General features: G+C 34.4%; 1 protein-coding gene across 4 annotated transcripts in view; it reads right to left on the bottom strand.

Annotated features, from left to right (window-relative positions):
• LOC118188646 (lachesin-like) overlaps window positions 1-19,482 on the bottom strand; it is a 104,427-nt gene that overhangs the window by 17,900 nt on the left and 67,045 nt on the right. For all 4 annotated transcript variants that reach the window (XR_004758141.2, XM_035359137.2, XM_035359135.2 and 1 more), the window contains exons 6-7: window positions 17,956-18,255; window positions 1,926-2,047 (exon numbers count right to left, since the gene is read on the bottom strand). Coding sequence is in view for 3 of the 4 variants with exons in the window: in XM_035359137.2 (XP_035215028.1) it covers window positions 1,926-2,047; window positions 17,956-18,255 (422 nt within the window). In the remaining variant the exon portion in view is untranslated. The remainder of the gene's footprint in view (window positions 1-1,925; window positions 2,048-17,955; window positions 18,256-19,482) is intronic.

Raw genomic sequence — 19,482 nt, 5'->3', positions numbered from 1 at the left:
ATATGTAAGTAATTTCTCTTATCTTGGAGCTATTTTATAGTAGCTTCTTCATCACTTGGAAACTGCCAAACTTTAAAATCTGTCTCAGTTTCTGTTTCAAAAGATCCTCTAGGATCAAAAGAAATGAAAAACTGAGAAATAGCGAATCGCGGTGTTTCACGTGGTTTGTGGTGTATACTTAAACATCCTCCTAACGGTGTGAAGTTGGAAGTATAAACGCATGTACAAACAATTTATTTGGCTTGAAGCTCCTCTAACGGAAAAAGTACCAAAAGCAATTACCGAAAGACATTTTTAAAGCGATGTATCTTGTATCTCGGCACAAGATTGTTTACTCGCTCTTAAAAATATATATGGTACATTTTCTGTTATTTTAAGTAATATAAAAATTATGCAAAAAATCAACTTAAGCATGGAATTTTGTATTTGACATTGGCATATATCTGTACGATGTGTTATATGCACTTATTCAAAAACTGTAAAAGCTATTATAATTTCCATAACCATATGCTAAAATTGTCGTGCAAATAAGTTTTGGAAATCAACATTATTAAAATATTGCCTTATTCAGAAAACAAAGAAGCCGCTTTTACAAGACACCTAAAGAAATGCAATTACAGAGTAAAGAAAACTTTTAATGAATCGCACATTTTTACTTCCTTGTACGAAGTAAAAAGGAAGTATTGTAAGCGCGAAAAGCTTCAGGCAGCATATTTCAACGAAAATATCCAGTTTGACCGCTTTCGAATGCAATTTAACGATGTTTTTGCGTGATATCTATACGTAAGGACAGAATAAAAGACTCTTTTCCTCCAAAAAAACTAAAAAGCTGCTTTAAAATGAATTCTGAAGAGAATTTTTCGTGGCATCTGTACGAACGTATGTACGTACGTGCGTGCGTGCGTACGTACGTATCTCGCATAACTTAAAAACGAGTAGCCTCAGAACGTTGAAATTTTGTATATAAGACTACTATAACATGTAGATGTGCACCTCGTATTTTGGTTTCAATCGGCCGCTCCAAACGTATATAAATATATTTATAAATATATCCACTCTGTTACCCGGCTCAGTGATCTCAGTTTCTTTACTCTTATATGTTTGTAAATTGTACATTTTTTGCTTTAAAAATGATTGAATTATGTTGTTTTTATCTTCCGGTTAAAGTTTTTATGCCTTTCGTAATTCTGGAAGCAATATTTGTACAATTATCAACAATTTAAAAGCTGTTTAAGTGCGGTTAAGTTTTAAATAACATGGCGGACATATTTGTTTACATTTGAAACAGCAGAATTGTAGATTTGTTGCCAATCTAGAGAGACTAAGCTTCGCAACACAAAAATAACGCCTTCATTTATTATTGCGAATTAAATCATGCTTAATCCTTTCTGGAATTTTTTCGAGGAAATAAGTATTTAATATTTACTTCGTAATTTTTAATACAGATATTTTGAGTTTTTATGTATTTTTGCCTTGTCGCGAAGTGAAAACTGAATTAATTGAATGAGAAATACTCAATCGTCTGTGAAAAACTGTTTCTTTTTCGTTTTGTTTGCTTAATTTCTTTTATACATCGTTCTAGCTTTGTTATAGTATTTGAATAGAACATGTGGCAACGATTAGATAATTCTTTAAATGATATAAATTTTGTGCATTCTGAGTTATAATATGAACGAAATATAATACTGTTAAGTAAACCTAGCGCCAGAGTGTCGCTATGGTAAACAAAGTGAATTTTAAAGAATGAATTTATTCTATTGTGGTTTATGCGCTGTCGGCGAAGTAGGTTAAATTCAATCTAATAAGTTAAATGAAATGCAAGAAAAAATGCGTATAATTTAATATTCTGTACAAGGAAGTCATGTGGTGTACACATCAGATTTTTTAGTTTAGATCTTGCGAGAAAGAAGAAAGTTAAAATATACCTTGTGTCTTCTAATCTTCAGCTGATATTCAATTATAGGACTAAAAGATTTTACTGTCCATAATAAAAGGAAACTACTTTCACCAGATTCGTGACCTCGTAACTGAACAGGTTCTGCCAAACCTAAAAAGAAATTTTTATAAGAAATTTGTAAGAAATCAACGTCTATAATTATGAATGAACGCAACAGAATTGAGCTAAAGAATGAACGTATATAATTATTCTCTTCTTTTAAATAATACTCGGATGTTTATATAATTACAGATTTTAAAGGCTGTTAATATCAAAAGTAAGAAGAAATCTTTAAATAATTTTAATTCGGTATCAGGATAAAGCGTAAAATGAAAATATTTCTCTTTATTATACGTTGCTTCTCACAGGAAAAAAAAAAGGGGGGGAAGCCCATAATAAAATTCCAAGTAATTATTTCTGTGAGTCATGCTTCAAAATAACCAGAATTAATGAAACAATGAGCAATTTTTTTTTTCCGACTGATAAACTAAATATTTTATAGAATACTTCAACAACGGCAAAAACATCCCTAAAAGAAATTTAATTAAAGTTAAAACAGATTTATTATTTATACTAACGTACTCACTATTTCTTAACTTTCTAAGACTATAAAAGATTATTTTTTGAACCATCACTGTATTTTCGTAGTTATTCTCAACGAGTTAAGGAAATATGGATTTCAATTTACTTTCTCACTTAACAGAAAAATTATTATTGTTCACTTAACAGAAAGCCGTGTATCGTTTCATTAAATCTAATTTAATGATTCAAAGTAAATTATTTTAAGATTAAATATGGCATTATTTTAAATATAAAACAGCTAATGCATGTTAGAGTCTATTTTTAGGTTAAAGTCTATAGGATATTCAAGGTCCTGTTTATTTTGTTGCAGAATTCATTGAACGAATCACTGTAAAGCAATACATCAACAGAGTTAGGTGTACGCACAGTTCAGCAGTTTCAAAGACAGGATGCAGTTATTGAACAGTGGCAAAACTACCGGCGGAAACCGATAGTGATCAAGGTAAGCATGATAAGAAAGATTATGCTATTGATATTATATTAAGAATAGCAGTTTTGAAGAAGTTCTTCATTTATTCGTTCTTCATTTATTTATTTTATTTATTTATTTTATTATTCATTGTTCTTCATTTATTTATTTTATTTATTTATTTTATTATTCATTGTTCTTCATTTATTTATTTTATTATTCATTGTTCTTCATTCATTCTTTATTTCAGACTATCCAATCAAATTAAGATGTGGAATACAAATTAACACGTGCTTAAGTAAGCTCTGGCTTGGGCAGCCCTAAGTATTCGCGAAGCAGATACAGCTTGTTGAAGCTTATAAATCAACCGAAATAGCATGGAGGCGTAAGCAAAGTAATGTTTCAGTATACACCAAGCCTCTTATTTAAATTCAAGAGCTCTGTGCTTATGTAAAGTGTATTCCAATAACAATTATATTACTTTAAAACGAAATGGCAGCTATATTTAAGATGTTCTATCATTAATTTTTATTTGCGTTTAGTATGCTCTGGCGATTCATCATGGCTAAATACATATATGCTTCGAGACAGTTAATTTTGGGCACAAAAATTATCTTCTCAGACGGAACTAATTTCTGCTTGAATGAATATGTTAACAAGCAAAACTGTCGTTTTGAGTGTGAAAATAATCCATAAAACAGGCACCATATGTCCTTGCACTTTAAAAAAAGTCACCGTATGGTTTACAGCATAGTTACATTCATCGAATAGATATGTGATTCCAACAGGACAAGTGGGTATGGCCAGACTACTTGTCCTGTTGGTAGTGACGGTCCTTGTTGGTACTGGATGACCTTGTCGATGGTGGCGTTAGCAGTAATGTCATGTTGCTAGATGACATACTGCTAACTCTATTATCAACGTATTGAAGAAAATGTTTGGTGAAAGGATAATTTCATAAAACACAACTGTGAATTGGCTTCCCGAAAGTTCTTATTTAACTTCTCTGGATTACTTTTTGTAGGATTATTTGAAATCAATAGTCTATGTGAACAAAACGCGAAAGCATTAAGAATAAATATTGAATGCTGCATTCATGACATAAGGCCGAATTATTTCATACAGCCAAATCGAAAACTGTGTTCATAGAAGTCACTTGTGTTCGCTGAGGTGGATATTTAAATGACTTATGATTTTGTTATTAATTCTACTTCAAATTAATGAAAACATTTTGGTTGTAGCTGAAATCGTTTCTACTTTATTTCCTTTTAAGCTGAAGTCTGGAAAACCCTTACAATTAAAAAAGTTATTGGAGAAAACCCTTTACAATTTAATTTGTAGTCTCGTGGGCATGGCTTAAAACAGAAAAGTACAGGCAACTGATAAGATAACTCGGCTAAATAACGTAAAGACCACGCAAAGTTATATATAACACCGCTACGTTCTGTTGATTAATTAATTGTCTTAATCTGAATACTTTTCAACAACATTGGCTAAAAGACTTCAGTTTCATTTTTGCAATTATGTAAGTACACGAGCCATCGATGTTATATAAGGTTGTAGGGTTTCTCTTAGTTTAAATAACCAATTATTTTAATTTTTGTTTTCTGAACGTCTTATTCCCCTTCGCATTTCCTCGCCAGAATGCAAATTAAGTTAAGTGAAGAAAGTATTTAAACAGACGGAAACGAGAAGGTTAGACAGAGCGTGATTTCGCTAGTGTAGAGCACGTTTGCTATTTTATTTTATCCTCCAGCTATTAATCTTAGTTGCGGTTATGCACTCTAGCCTTTTATTAAGTCTATCGCCGGTGTAGGTTGCTGAGTCAGCCTGTTAGCTTTAAGTAAATTGTGTAGTCTAGCACTACTATTTACCTTTTTGAATTTATTGTTAAATGATCCTTAAGTTCTCACCACAAGTAGTCGATGTTATTGTGAGCACGAAGTACGTGCCTTTTTGCTAAAGAGTTTGAGAATAAAAAGGGATATTTACATCCTTTTTTCTGTTCTATTATTCTTCGTGCCTGTGCGAGAAGTCGCCAGACTTACTCTTAAGATCGAGTCACTTGCATGATAGCAAAACGAATAAGATCTTACAAGATTAGAGATAATTTGAAATGACGCGCTTCAGAAAGATTTACTGTAATATTATTAGTATACAAGTATTTAGAAGGAAAAGCAGAAATAATAAAATTCCAAATGATACTTATTGGGTTATTGCATATTAAATTTAAAATTTCATCTTGCATACGTATGGATATCAGTATCTAAATATCTAAACTAATTTCACAACAGGTTTAAAACTATAGTGTGATAAAACGATGTAAATTTTTTCCGGTACCTGTAAATCAATTATTGGTTGGGGTTTTATGAATATATTAAACGCCTAATTTTTAACTCGGCAGAAGCAGATTAAAATCTACTACTGTGTCATATAACAAAAGAAGATGCAGACATGGGCCTCTTCAGTAGGCCGAGAGGCCCGTATATTAAATACATCAGTAGTACATGAATACTGAGGTGTTTAATAAATGGCCTTCTCACCCTACTGATATGGCCTACGTAATATGACTAAAAATTAAATTAAAGGGCGAGCACATATGAAGGTAAATTTAAAAATAAGAACAAGTTGCATGATCTTTGGATGATAAGACTATTTATGTTGTAGAGACATTAGATATTTTTGGAAGCAGGAGTCATGAAAAATGAGCAACGCGCTCGCCGGGAATCGAACCACGGATCTCTGCAATACACGCCCAGCGTGTTGACCATTACATTACGAAAGCATGCTATGAAGGCGGGAGAAATACCTTATATACTCCCCCTTTTAAAGGGCAACTGGGGCTTAGCCCAATCGCCAAATCCTGGGTGTGGAAAATCATCATCCACCAACCTTTTAGTTCGGGCACCACTATAGACATTAGGTTTTACTGAAAGCAGAAGACTTGAAAAATGAGCAATGCCCTCGCCGGGAATCGAACCACGAATCTCTAATACGCGCCTAGTGTGCAGACCATTACACTACGAAGGCATGCTAAGAAGGCGGGAGAAATAACTCACAATGTAATTGAATTGAATATACATATTTAATACATAAAACAGCAAATAAATTATAATTTTAAAAGCGTGACGGCTTTCGATATCAATTTGAAACCGTGGCAGTTTCATTTTAAAAGCAAAAACTTAATTTGTCGTGGAATTCTGATTGGAGAAAATCAGATAAACAGTAAAAAGGCACGATATCGATTGACATTTCATCTGAGAATTATAAAGAACAGATTCCAAGATTTGAGAAAACAGCAACTGCATTTCAACATATTTGTGATAGCGTTTTTAGATGATTTCAAACCTCTCTGCTAAATTGAAAACAATATCTTAGAATTCCAATGTAATATTAAAAATATTAAATGTAGCATTAAAAATTGCCTTCTAACGTTTTTCATAAACGCCTCTTGTTCATGAAATTTCTGTCAGAAAGCATGTATATTTGTGAACAACATTTGTTTTACCGTATGAAGCTGGTTGGTTTGGCTTATTTAATTATGGCAAAGCATACTAGGGCTATCTGCATAAGAAGAGGGATGCTTTTGTGGAGAACTTTCTAAGGGAAACTTGCTCGTATACATGTTACACACGGGGAAAACCACGAAAACGCCCATGCAGCCAGCCCGTTCGCGGGATTCGAATTTCGGACCGAACTACCAGTGTTCAGCGACTTTACAGCTCGGCCACTGGTGGGCCGTTGCCATATGAAGCATAGAAAAAGTAAACTAGGAACAGAAATTTCAGACAAAAAAATTGCCGTCTTTACTGCGTCTAAATGCACTTAAATAAAAAAAAAAAAAAAAAAAAAAAAACGCATGAATGTTCAATTAAGATATTTATTTTCCTAATAAATATCTTTTGAAGATTAAATATACTTTTGTCAGATGAAATATTAATGCTGAACATACTGAAGTTATTTATTAATTAATATTAGTTTCTGTATTTGCTCCTTGTAAAATTTTTGTCGAGTGACACGTTCGGAGTGGTTGGACACCTACTGCATGCATGACTAATGCGGTATTACTTAAAGCATTTAAATTCAGAGAGAAAAAAGGAAATCAAAACTGCATTACGAAACATAATGAACGGCAAATAGATAAATGACTAAATGTAGATAGCTTAAAATGCAGATAGCTGTCCATATGAATTACTTTTAAAAAGATTCCGTCAATCTGACATTCATATCAGTTATTGGAGATACCAAAGCAACAAAAATCGGTGGAATTTTCATAAATTCACAAGATTAGTTTTGAAGGTTTAAATACAGAAATAATAATCGTTATCTGGCGAGCTATTTTAACACAAATTTATATCAGCTAGTTTTAATAACTATTAGAATTTGTATTCGTATTTTAACGATACGTAGTCAAAACTTTAAATAAAAAATTGCTTTAATAATTTATCAGCTAAATAAAATAACAATAAACCAAATGCCTTGATTTACATTTTTTTAAAATGACCTAAATCTGAAAATGGACACAAGTTTGTAAATATTATTTTCGTAACTATGTTCTTTTCTATGTATAAAGTATTTCATTGCAAATTGAGAAGATAAAGCAAGAGTGTCTATTACATGTCGAATTTTGAATTTTACCCGAAGAATAATATGCCTCTTTGATTTCACGGTGTTTAAAGGCTTCCGGTCGATGCCACTGCGACAGGACACAGTTTAAAGATTTTGTTACTTCATTTGCAGACTTGCAATGGTTCTGAGAATACTTTCGTAATAAAAGTACGCATCTGAAAACCAAAGTTGTAACTTATCTAGAACTCATATACTTTTAAAAATTCAGAGATGAAAGAAGACACTAAAGAAAACAAGTTGCACGAGTTATTAATGTTTTATTCCTTACATAATTAGGATAAATTTCGCTCATAACGCTGTGTGATTTCATTAAGGCACCTGCACTTTAGAATCAACAGAAATTTCTACCCTCATCTTTCAAATTCGTTTCGAATTACGAAGATATGTTTTTCTGTATATGACTTAAAGCAATGTATTTAAATACGGCAATATATAGTATATGGCTTGAAGCAATAAATAAAATGAAAATTTCTTCTGCAAAATTAGTGTCGAAATTCTTCCTAACAAGCCACGAGGATCAAACTGATAACTCTTGTCCGATACATAGTTAGTGCTATTCAGCTGGCGGAAACTTCATTAAAGTCATACGATCATATCATGAATTTTACATGAACGTCACTTCACCATTTTTTGCTATTTTATGCCTTGGTATTATTTTTCAGATGTCACACTTTTGTACCAGACTTCGCGTGGTAGTGCCTTTAAATACATGGTTCTAGCTTTTAATACACACGCTAAACTGTTCTCGATTCTATAAGAAGTTATTTTCTTACATACACTAGCGACTTCGTTTTTCATGCTGTTTGTCGTTACAAATAAAAGTTGCACATATTAAGATAAGAGCAGGACATCTGCAATTTTAGCATAATTTTTTTAAAATTATTTATTCATTTTTTAATTTAATTTTTTAGAGTAGCTGAGAATTTCTATGGAATATTAAATTTAACTAAGTATTTACCATCGCCAAGTTCATAATTCATCGCGAAAGTTCAGTAATTTTACACCTAGAACTGCCTGCCTTTTTAACATTTTTAACAGCTTTCAACCTCAAATAAACTTTCGTCATTTCGTCATCTTGATTCTTTCGTTTTTTAATCAGAATTAAATAAATTTGCAACAAAAATTGTATCAACAAAACAAATTGAAATAATTTATTGGAAAAAAACTAAATGTGACATAATCATACAACTTCTAGAAAATATCAAGTGTCTACTAAGAAAACTATTCTTCTATCTGTTTAAAATACATTCCCTTTCCTCGATTAGTAAACATAAGCTGCAAACAAACAACTGAATTTTAGCGCGATTTCATGCTATTTATAACAAATTCTCATATTAATTTCCTTTCTATACCTCTTCTTTTGCATATGAATTTTAAGAAGAGCTTCATCTTGCATTCGATAATCTATTGACATGCTACAATAATTTGGGTTATCAAGAGCAGCATCTTATTTTCGATATTCTATTTATATACTCAGCTGTTTTTAATTTAAGTTTTCAGTATCTTCCCAATAATTTCGAATTAATATGTAGTATTTTTGTAACTTTGTTGTTATTAGTTTGAAATGCATCACTGTAATCCAAAGTTGGGATCCTGTCTGGATTATCTTTTGAGCATTTTATAATTCCATGTATGTATTTTCGAAAGTGTTTCGATAGTTAAACCGATAGCTCCAATTTCTTCACTGTAAGTCAACATATTTGTTAATGTTCATTGATAAATAAATACGTTAAATTTTTGTGCAATATTATTTTAGTTGAAAAATTATTTTTAACTGTCCATAAGAGGACTAATGGTTCCTCAGAAGGTGACTAAACTTTCTTCTTTGAATGAAATGTATCATATGACATACTGTTCGGCATCTCAACAAAATAATGAAATCCAATCTCATTACATGTTCTCATCATTTGCATATTCGAAAAAAAGTTTTTGCATACCAATTTTCGGCATGATCGTAAAAGTCCTTCTTGGTGCTTCGATTTTTTTTGCAAAAGAGTGTATAATACCCGCGCTGTTTTCCGCTAGAATATGCTGAAATGACTTTTGTTTGATATGATTTGTTTACTTTAGTAGAGCTGGACCTAATTTGTACAATCTGGTACCGTTCCTTCCCTGATGAAAGGAATGATAAGGGCTTTACTTGGGACCATCTGTACCTTGCTAACCACATCTAATATTATTATGATGGCTTAAGGTCTGTTGGCCATTGATTGGCTAATGTTATTGATGCTAATATTCTATTGTTAAAGATACAGTGATTCTCTTAAGGTTATAATTTATATTTGGTTTCTGATTCATTATATATTGTTGCAACTCAACCGTTATTGAGATTCGATGTATTCCATATAATCTAAAGATAAAAGTCTTTCTCCTAATCATTTATTTTCTGGTTTGTGGATCTATCATTTTGGGCACTTGTGGAAACAATAACGTCAAAATACGATATCATGTTAAGTGCACCGTCTTTAGCATATTGCCTTGATGATGGTGTTCCTTCTAAATTAGCTTGTTTTAATACAGTAGATTCCGTAGGTAACTATAACGAAACCGAACGCGTCAGACAAAAGGGTCGTTCAAGGGGCAGTCGTCTCTTCTGGTTGCGATTGCGCAACAATAAATAACCCATTTCTTGAAACACTTAGAGCTGAAATCACAAACATAAACAATGGGCGCCAGCAGAGCGTTCGCGCGGTGTTAGATTTTAGGATCGCAGCAGACATTTATTACGGAGGACATCTGTAAAAATTTAAATTACCAACAATTGGAGAAGAAAAAATAAAAATATTCTCTTTCGGGCGCACGACGCCGGAAGCGCAGAAGGTGAAAAGAACCAATCTCATTTTGCGTAATTCAAAGTATCGATATGAAATCAAAATAGAAATTAATAATACGACTATGCACGTAATCGATTAACATAAGCAAGACGATATAGAAGGACTTTTGTCTCGTTACCATCCTCATATTTTCTATTAAATTCTAGAGCAAAATCATTTGGAATCACCTTTATTAGTATCGAATACAATAAAGTACTATACGAATCTGGCAAAATATTACACGATTTTAATCCTCTAATTTGTTCTTCATGATGGTCATATAATTTTCAAAGTGCTGTCACTTCGCAAGACCTTTTAACTGGAATCAGAGTTAAAAAATTATTCATGTGGAAATCTATTATTAGTTCCTTCCTTCAATAGAAAGTAGAGAGCGTACCGCATTTTTAATTAAGCCAACAGATTCTGAAGTTACTGAAAGGGAATCTCACTTTGATAATAAGCGGCAGTTTCGAGAACGCTTTCGAGACAACGAAAGAAATCGGAATTATAATAAGGGTGGCAAAATTTCTTCAGTGGCAGCGTTGAACACATCTTTCCAATAGCTGTTTATTCTGTTCTGAGAATCATACTTCAGAATCATGTCAAAAGAAAAAAAAAAAGGGAAGCATTAAAGCCAAGCGGGAATTGTTTCGTGTGTTCTAAAAGGTATCATTTAGCTAGGGACTTTAAATCGAAACTAACCTGTCGCATTTGTTATCAACGGCATCATACATAGACACGGAAGCTTCCGAAACTTGAAGCAGTCAAACAATGTATTCAAATGCAAGTGATTTTCCGCACATAGATGAAAATATACTTTATTTTATGGTATTCAGCATGAAAACGCCTTCTAACTCCGAAGATAAAAATATCATTACCCAATTAAGCAAAGATTTAAATAGCAAACTAAGTATTTGCATAGAAAAACAAACAAATGATAAATGATTCCGTACAAATTTACAAGGAGCCTATGCAAGCAGATGATGATCACATGCAAGTAAGAGAGTCTTTCTCAAACTGAATCTTCAGAAATGAATGAAAGGGATTTAGACATTCCCAGAAGCGTCTCCTGTCTCATTTTACCCTAACGTAGCTTTTTAAGGTTGTTGAGATCCGATGTTGTTGTGTGACGCATTACGAACTATGAACTCACGGGCAGAGATCGCTCGAGAACTCTGAAGGGAAACGTTGCATGCTGGGGGCGTCGTGTCAGAATTTTAAACCCTTTTTATATATCTGTTAATATATTATACAAATATTTGCGTCGTATTCAAAACGTTTGTGCAAAGATGTATTAATCATTTTGGATTAATTAGTCCCGAAGGATATAAATGGAAAAGGATCAACAAGCAGTGGCCCTGGTTCGTACCCACTGAGAACAAGGTAAGCAAGCACCTTTTGTTTTACCTTGATTAATTATTTGATTTGAAAATAAAAATAACACTAATAATAATATTGTGGCGCCATAAGGATAGAGCCATTGGGTTGAATTAGAATTGGAATTTAAGAGATTTTACTTTAAGCAAAAATGGATCTAGAAAAATTTAAAAAGAAACGATCTACAATAAGAGCATTAGTTACGAAATTAATAAATAAGAAAGAAACAGAAATTGCTAAAGAGGGGATAAATGTGTAATTGAAGGAAACAGTTGCGCAGTTAATTAGTAAAGAAGAACTAATCTTAGCGGATAAAGATATTGAAACTTTAATTGATGTAAAGAATTCAGATGATGAAATAATTTCTAGAGAAAAGTATAAAGGTAAAATTATTGTTTTGAAATTACGCGCGAAAAGATATTTAAATACTAAGCCACATAGGGCTAATTCTACATCGTATGGAACTGTCACTGAATCGCAAAACAAAATTAAACCACCAAAATTGGCCTTGGAAACGTTTTAGGGAAAAGATGTATGCAATTGGCCCAGATTTTGAGCACCATTTGAGACAGTTGAACACGAAAACGAAAGTCTACATACACTGGTGTGCAAAAATTAAGGACGAAGTCGAAAAATTAGCATATCAGCTGAACGAAGAGGCAGAGCGGACAGAAAGACCGATCAGGAGATTAAGTAAGGTGATGTACGGTAGCACATGCGCAGATATGCAGGTAGACGTAATGGGAGAGTGTCTGAGTAGTATAAAGCATGTTGTCGGTGTAAGATCAGTATTTCTGGCAAAGAGATTGCACGCCGTATAGCAGTTAAAATCACACCGAGTTGCTGCCTCAGCGAGAAATGGCGAATAATCAATCTGTTAGACGACATCTGGATGCTTTTACCCGAGGTCGAATCATTGGGAAGAGTTGGAGGAAGGCCGCAATGTGACGAGTGTGGCTGCAGAGTTCGGAATTGCTCACAGCATCGTTTCACGACTTTGGAGACAATTTCAAACTACAGGAACAGCTATCCGGGGGTTTAGTAGTGGTCGTCCACGAGGAACCACACCCGTAGATGACCGGTATATTGCCTTACAGGCCAGAAGAAACAGGCGGCAGACAGCGGGAGAAATCGCTAGACACACGACACAGGCGACTGGACGACCGATATCGCGTTTTACCGTGGGCAGAAGACTTCACGGTGGTGGTCTGTTTGCACGACGCCCTGTACGGTGTGTACCTCTAACGCCTGCCCATCGGAGAAGGCGTTCTCTGTGGTGCCGGGAACACCGGAATTGGAGAGACAATGAATGGGGACGAGTACTCTTTACAGATGAGAGCAGATTCAGTCTGAGTAGCGATTCTTATCGCATACTCATCTGGAGAGAGCGGGGAAGCCGCAATCATCCCTCGAATATCATTGAAAGGGACAGGTATGGAGGTGGCGGTTTTCTCGTTTGGGGAGGCATCATGCTTGGTAGTCGTACAGACCTTCACATCTTCGACGCAGGTTCAGTCAACGGGACCCGTTATTGTAACGAGATTCTTCTTCCATATGTGCGTCTTTTTAGAGGCGCTATGGGTCCGCAGTTCCTTTTCATGGACGACAATGCACCATGTCATCGCACAGTAGCTGCCGAACAGCTCTTAGAGAGTGAGGATATTGAACGTATGGATTGGCCGGCACGATCTCCGGATCTCAGTCCCATCGAGCATGTATGGGAATTTCTAGGCAGACGCTTGGCAGCTCGTACCTTACCACCAGTAACGATTCCGGAGCTTCGATTGGCGCTGCAAGACGAATGGGCAGCAATGCCTCAACAACTCATTGACACCCTCATTCTCAGCATGGGCAGACGCTGTGAAACCTGCCTAGCAGTCAGGGGAGATCATATCCCCTATTAAAGACCGGATGTTTCTTGCTGGACACCCATCACAGGGATGTTTCGGCTTTAAGTCGCATTGCGCTCCATGCTACTTTTTCAATAAAGTTTCTTTTTATCCCTCTGATTTCTCTTTTAGTAAGTGTTGCTTACATTACTCATGTCCTTACGTATTGGGGATCTTACGGTATTAAATGTATTGATTTGGAAAGCTTTTGTACAAAGTTATATTGAAAAAACCGTCTCGTCCTTAATTTTTGCACACCAGTGTACAGTAGATAAATTTAATTATTCAAAATCAATTCTTACTTCCGATGCAGAAAGTGCAATACAAGGGAATAAAATGTCAAAAGTTTCTTTGCTGATAGGAGCGGATTTTTATTGGAAAATAGTTACAGGTAAGATTTACAGACTTGTCTAATTCCTTAGTAGCGGTTGAAACAAAAACTGGACCATTTAGTGGAAAAGAAAATGTTTACGGAGTTTCACTAACTAATGTGAATACTATGAAGGTTGTGTTTCATAATCATGAAAATACTCAAAACTAATCGGTTTCTAGTTTGCTGAAGAACCTCTGGGAGCTTGAATCTCTGGAGATAAATTAAGATTCGAATAAGGAACTCAAATTAGAAGATAATTCAGCTTTCGAGAATTTCAGAAGGCGTTTGAAATTTGAAAATAATCAAACAATCGTTATATTGTTCGCCTACCCTAGAATAATAATTCAAACGAACTTGGAGATAATTTAGAGACTGCTAAAATTATATTTAAGAGTTTAACTCGTAGGTTTCAGAATAATCAGCAATTCTATGACAGATATCGCGAAGTAATTGATAAATATTTAAAACAAGGAACCGCCGAAAAGACTAAACATTAAAATAACACCCAAAACGTATTTTATGCCACATCAAGCAGTTACAAGAGAAAATAAGGAAACTACAAAACTCTGTGTGGCTTTTGACGCTCCGTCACATGCGGAGAATTGTTTGTCATTAAATGATTGTTCACCTTCAGGTTCAAAAATGTGTCCAGACATACCGGAGCTGCTCCTTAATTTCCGTCAAAATCGAATTGCGTTTACAGCTGACATCGAGCATTCAAGCTTGCAGATTTCTCTTGCTGATGAGGACAGAAACGCAGTAAGTTTCTATGTAACGATGGTGAATTAAACGGAACCAAAATAAAGGCTCTTCGTGTGACAAGGGTAATTTTTGGAGCAACATATAGTTTGTTTCTTCTCAGAGCAATTCTTAATGTACGAGCTGAGAAATACAGGTCACAATATCCGAACGTATTTTCCATGCTAAATGAAAATATGTATATTGACGACTTAATCGCTGAAGCAGATGACGAATCAGAAGCATTCTAGAAATCGGAACATATTAACCGTATACTGAAAGAAGGTGGATTTAACATGCGAAAGTGGAAAACAAATAAAACGAATTTACAAAAACTATGGAATGAAGAAGATTTTGCATAAGATTCGAGTTGTTCTAAAGTATTAGGGTATACATGGAATAAGTCAAATGATACATTTTCGATAGAAATTGAAGACTTGGTAAAAGATGACAAAATGATAGATATCGTACCAACTAAAAGAGAAATCTTGAGATTTGTAGGGACTTTCTTTGATCCATTGGGGTTTTTAAATCCATACACAATTCGAGCTAGGATTTTATTGCAAGATTTATGGGAACAAAAGGTATCATGGGAAACGGAAATAGCAGAAAATCTAAAAAAAAATCGGTGAAGCTGGTGTGATGAAGTAGTTCATATTTCTAGTTTGGAAATACCAAGACATCAGTTTGCAGGGGCTGGCAAAAGGGATATAAAAGATGTTTTACAGTTACACTGTTTCAATAGATGCGAGTCAGAAGGCCTATGGGGCTGTTCTGTATTTTCTTTTTTCGAAAAACGAAATCATTCACGCAAGCTTCATTACATCGAAATCAAGAGTAGGACCTTTGAAAAAATTATCACCTTCCCAGATGGGAATTGATGGGTGCTTTGATAGGCTTCCGCTTGTCAAAATAAATCCAAAAGGAACTTCAGGATATTGATTTAATTGTATAATATGTGGACTGAATCTAGTATAACATTACACTGGATTCGAAGTGACGTGAAAAGCTGGAAGCCATTCGTGCACAACAAAATGAAGGAAATACAGAAGAAATTCAGATGTGTTGAACTGGAGATATACTCCTGGTGAAGATAATCCAGCTGACTTGATAACTGGAGGCGAAAATGTCAAACATTTGAAACAGAATAGAATATGATGCAAAGGGCTCATGTGGTTAAAAGAAGAAATGGAAGACTAACCAAAACGGAATTTATGTTCCACAAAGAGCATTGAAGATTCCAACAAGAAACTGAGAAAAACATCGAAGGAAGTGATCGTAAATGCATGCGTCACAGAACATTTCCGAAGATTTATTTAATGCCCTGAAGTATAGCAGTTTACACCGAATTACTGTTTTCGGCTTAAGATTCATTAACAATGTTAGAAATACCTCTAAATTATTGGATATTTGAAGATTTCCGAATCGGAAATGGCGGAAACTTATTGGATCAAACGTGTTCACGAGCGAAATTTCCCAAATGAAATATAGACATTAAAGAACAACGAGCAATTAAATTCAAAATCAAAAACTGAAGTCCCTAAATCCATTTGTAGACGAAAATGGTGTGATTCGTATTGTTGGACGATTACAAAATTTAAATTTGGATCACAAACATGCACATTCAATCGTGTTGCCTGAGAAGGATTATTTGACCGATCCAATTATTCTTCACAGTCATCAGGTGGTAGTGCTCGGAGGAATAGCAGACACTTTAAATCAAATAAGAGAAAAATTTTGGTTGCTGAAGGCTCGTAGGAAAATTAAAAGTGTTTTGTACACATGCAATGTCTGCAAAATATTTCGCACGAAACCATGTCATGCAAGATATGGCAGCCCTTCCAACAGACAGATGCCGAGAAGTTTCCCGCTGGAAAACTCCTGGATAGATTACGCTGGCCCACTGTACGTCAAAAATGGAAGAGAATTATCGAAGACCTACGGTTTACTGTTTACCTGTGTTGTAACTAGAGCCTTGCATTTAAATCTTACAGTTGACCTTTCCTCAGAAAAAATTTAGTTTGCATTTAGACGGTTCATAGCTAGAAGAGGTTTGTGCCGAATAGTGTACACAGATCACGCTAAAACCTTTAATAGAGCGAAAAAAGAATTAGCGTTGTTGAGACAGGTGATGAAAGACAATAAAGTTCAAGACGAGTTTTCTAAACAAGGAATCAAATAGAAATTTATAATTGAAAGGGCGGTCTGGTGGGGAGGCTTTTGGGAGCGCATACTTGCTTCAGTCCCTGAAAACTCTTCTACAGAGAATCCTAGGCAAATCATACTTGACATTTAGAGAATTAGAGACGGTCATAATAGAAATGGATATTGAACTCCAGACCTTTAAAATTTATATACTCAGATCTAGGATAGCCAGAATCTTTGACCCCTGGTCATTTCTTAATAGGGAGGCGGTTACTATCATTGCCGCAGGGAAGCTCTAAATTAACTTCAACAAAGGAGAGGCTTACACGTCGATTTAGACACCAACAAATACTGGTAGAGAAAATCTGGAAAAGGTGGAAACAGGATTATTTGATGAATTTAAAATCTAGTCATCATTCCAAACTGGCAAAAACCGAAACCTGTTTGAAAAAAGGAACTGTTGTATTAGTGCAAGAAGATAAAATTCCAAGGTTGATGTGGAAGTTGGGTATCATAATGGAAATCTTTTCAGGAAGAGATGGCAAAGTGAGAACCTGTGCTGTCTGCTTGCCCAATGTCCATACGATTAAAAGACCAGTGGAACTGGAATGTAATAAGGGCAATTACAGTAATTGTCCTCCCGGGCCGAAGGATGTTGCAACTCACCCGTTGCTGAGATCCGATGTTGTTGGCTCCAAGGTTATGCCAATATGTACTATGAATTCACGGGCAGAGATCGCTCGAGAACTCTGAAGGGAAAAGTTTCATGCTGCGTCGTGCTAGAATTCTAAACCTTTTTTATACATATGTTAATATATTATGTAAATATTTGCGTCGTATTCAAAATGTTTGTGCAAAGATGTATTAATCATTTTGGATTAATTAATCTCGAAGAATGTAGATGGAAAAGGATCAACAACCAGTGGCCCTGGCGCGTACCAGCTGAGAACTAGGTAAAGATCTTTTGTTTTACCTTGATTAATTATTTAATTTGAAAGTAACACTATTAATAATATATATATATATACAATATCGTTAAACACAAACAAACGTAATAGTTATACCTGATACTTCGACTGTTTTCCACGATTTTCCTACTAAGTTATTTGCAACACATGTATAGGCTCCAAGGTCGCTTCGAAGCATTCTCTGTATTTTTAAAGAAACTTCAACTGTCGAAGAAGCCGTTTTCTTTTCTGTCACACTAATTCTATCGTCTGAAAATAGCAGCTTGCCTTGCTTTAGATTCCCTTGCAACCATGCGACTTGGGATATAGGAAAAGAATTAGAGGTGCAAAGAAATTCGACGGTTGCGCCTTCATCCCCGTGGGCCCATTCTGGTTTCACAAGTACCTCTGGTGCATCTGCATGAAGAAAGAATGTAGACTGATATTTTATGATTTTGCCATACATTTGCGATAACACAATTTTATCAAATTAAAACCAATCCGTTGTGGAACAGGAAAAAAGCTACTTTTACTCCTATGTAGAATTAAAATAAATTAATTCATTTATTTGGAAACTAAAATGGAAGTTGTAAAGACTGATTTTAAAATAGATATCTGATATTAGAAAAAGCAAAAGGAAAATCTATATACCGTGGAACGCACTCAGATGATCAGTGTTTACGTTTACAGAGTGCTAAGTGTTTTAGATTGCTATGCTCTTCATACTTTAATTTATTACATGCTCCGCAGTTAGGTACTAGGAGGGATGTCTCGTATAGTGCCTAATTGCGGGCACTGCGGTTTTCAAGGAAAACTGGTGTGTATCCACGTTATACACAAGGAAAAACCACGAAAACACCCATGCGGCCAGCCCTTTCACCGGGATTTAAACCCCGAATCGAACTATCAGTATTCAGCGGCTTTTACCGCTCGGCCGCTGGTGGGCTACTATTCTCATCTGGATGTAAATCGATGAACTTATCTATGAATACAATGAAGTACGCTGAATGTTTTGACTTGAAAAAATTGTTATTGTTTGGACTCGTAAAAAAGATTCAAAATTTTTTAGTTAATGATCTTGTTTTTCTGGCAAGTTCATTAACGAAGCTGATCCGAAATGTAAATACACAAAAATACAAAGTATTTGGAAACGCTGAAAAATATCAAAATATTTCATTTAATTATTCTTTGTTTTAAGCTCTAGCAATGATTTGTAAAGCAATTTAAAATGCAATCCTAAATTTTATTTTTGTAAACAGAGGAAATGTAATTTTTATATTTGAATTTATATATTGAATATTATATATTGAATATTATATATTGAATATTATATTTATATATTATATATTGAGTATATATTTATATATTGAATTTCAAGATTCCAATAGTACTATCAGTAAGCTGTTCTAAGATTTATTGCTATGAGTGGCAAATTGTTCTGATATTAGTTTTAAGAGTTTATGAGATGAATGAGTTGCCTGCTTTAGTTATTTTTTATTTTCGTTACTATTTATTGTTATTTTAGCTATTATTTCCAGCATTACCAGTGACATCAACACCTTGGTTAATATAATTCAGAGAGGCGAAGAGAAAAAAATGGCGAAGAAACTGAAAAGCAAAGAGAAAAAACGTATGTGACGTGGC

This window comes from Stegodyphus dumicola, chromosome 5 (genome assembly GCF_044657685.1).
Source record: "Stegodyphus dumicola isolate Sdum_Otavi_A_Nest chromosome 5, ASM4465768v1".
NCBI lineage: Eukaryota > Metazoa > Arthropoda > Arachnida > Araneae > Eresidae > Stegodyphus > Stegodyphus dumicola.
Note: the sequence above shows the minus strand (reverse complement) of the source record. Positions and strands in the feature narration are given on the sequence as shown.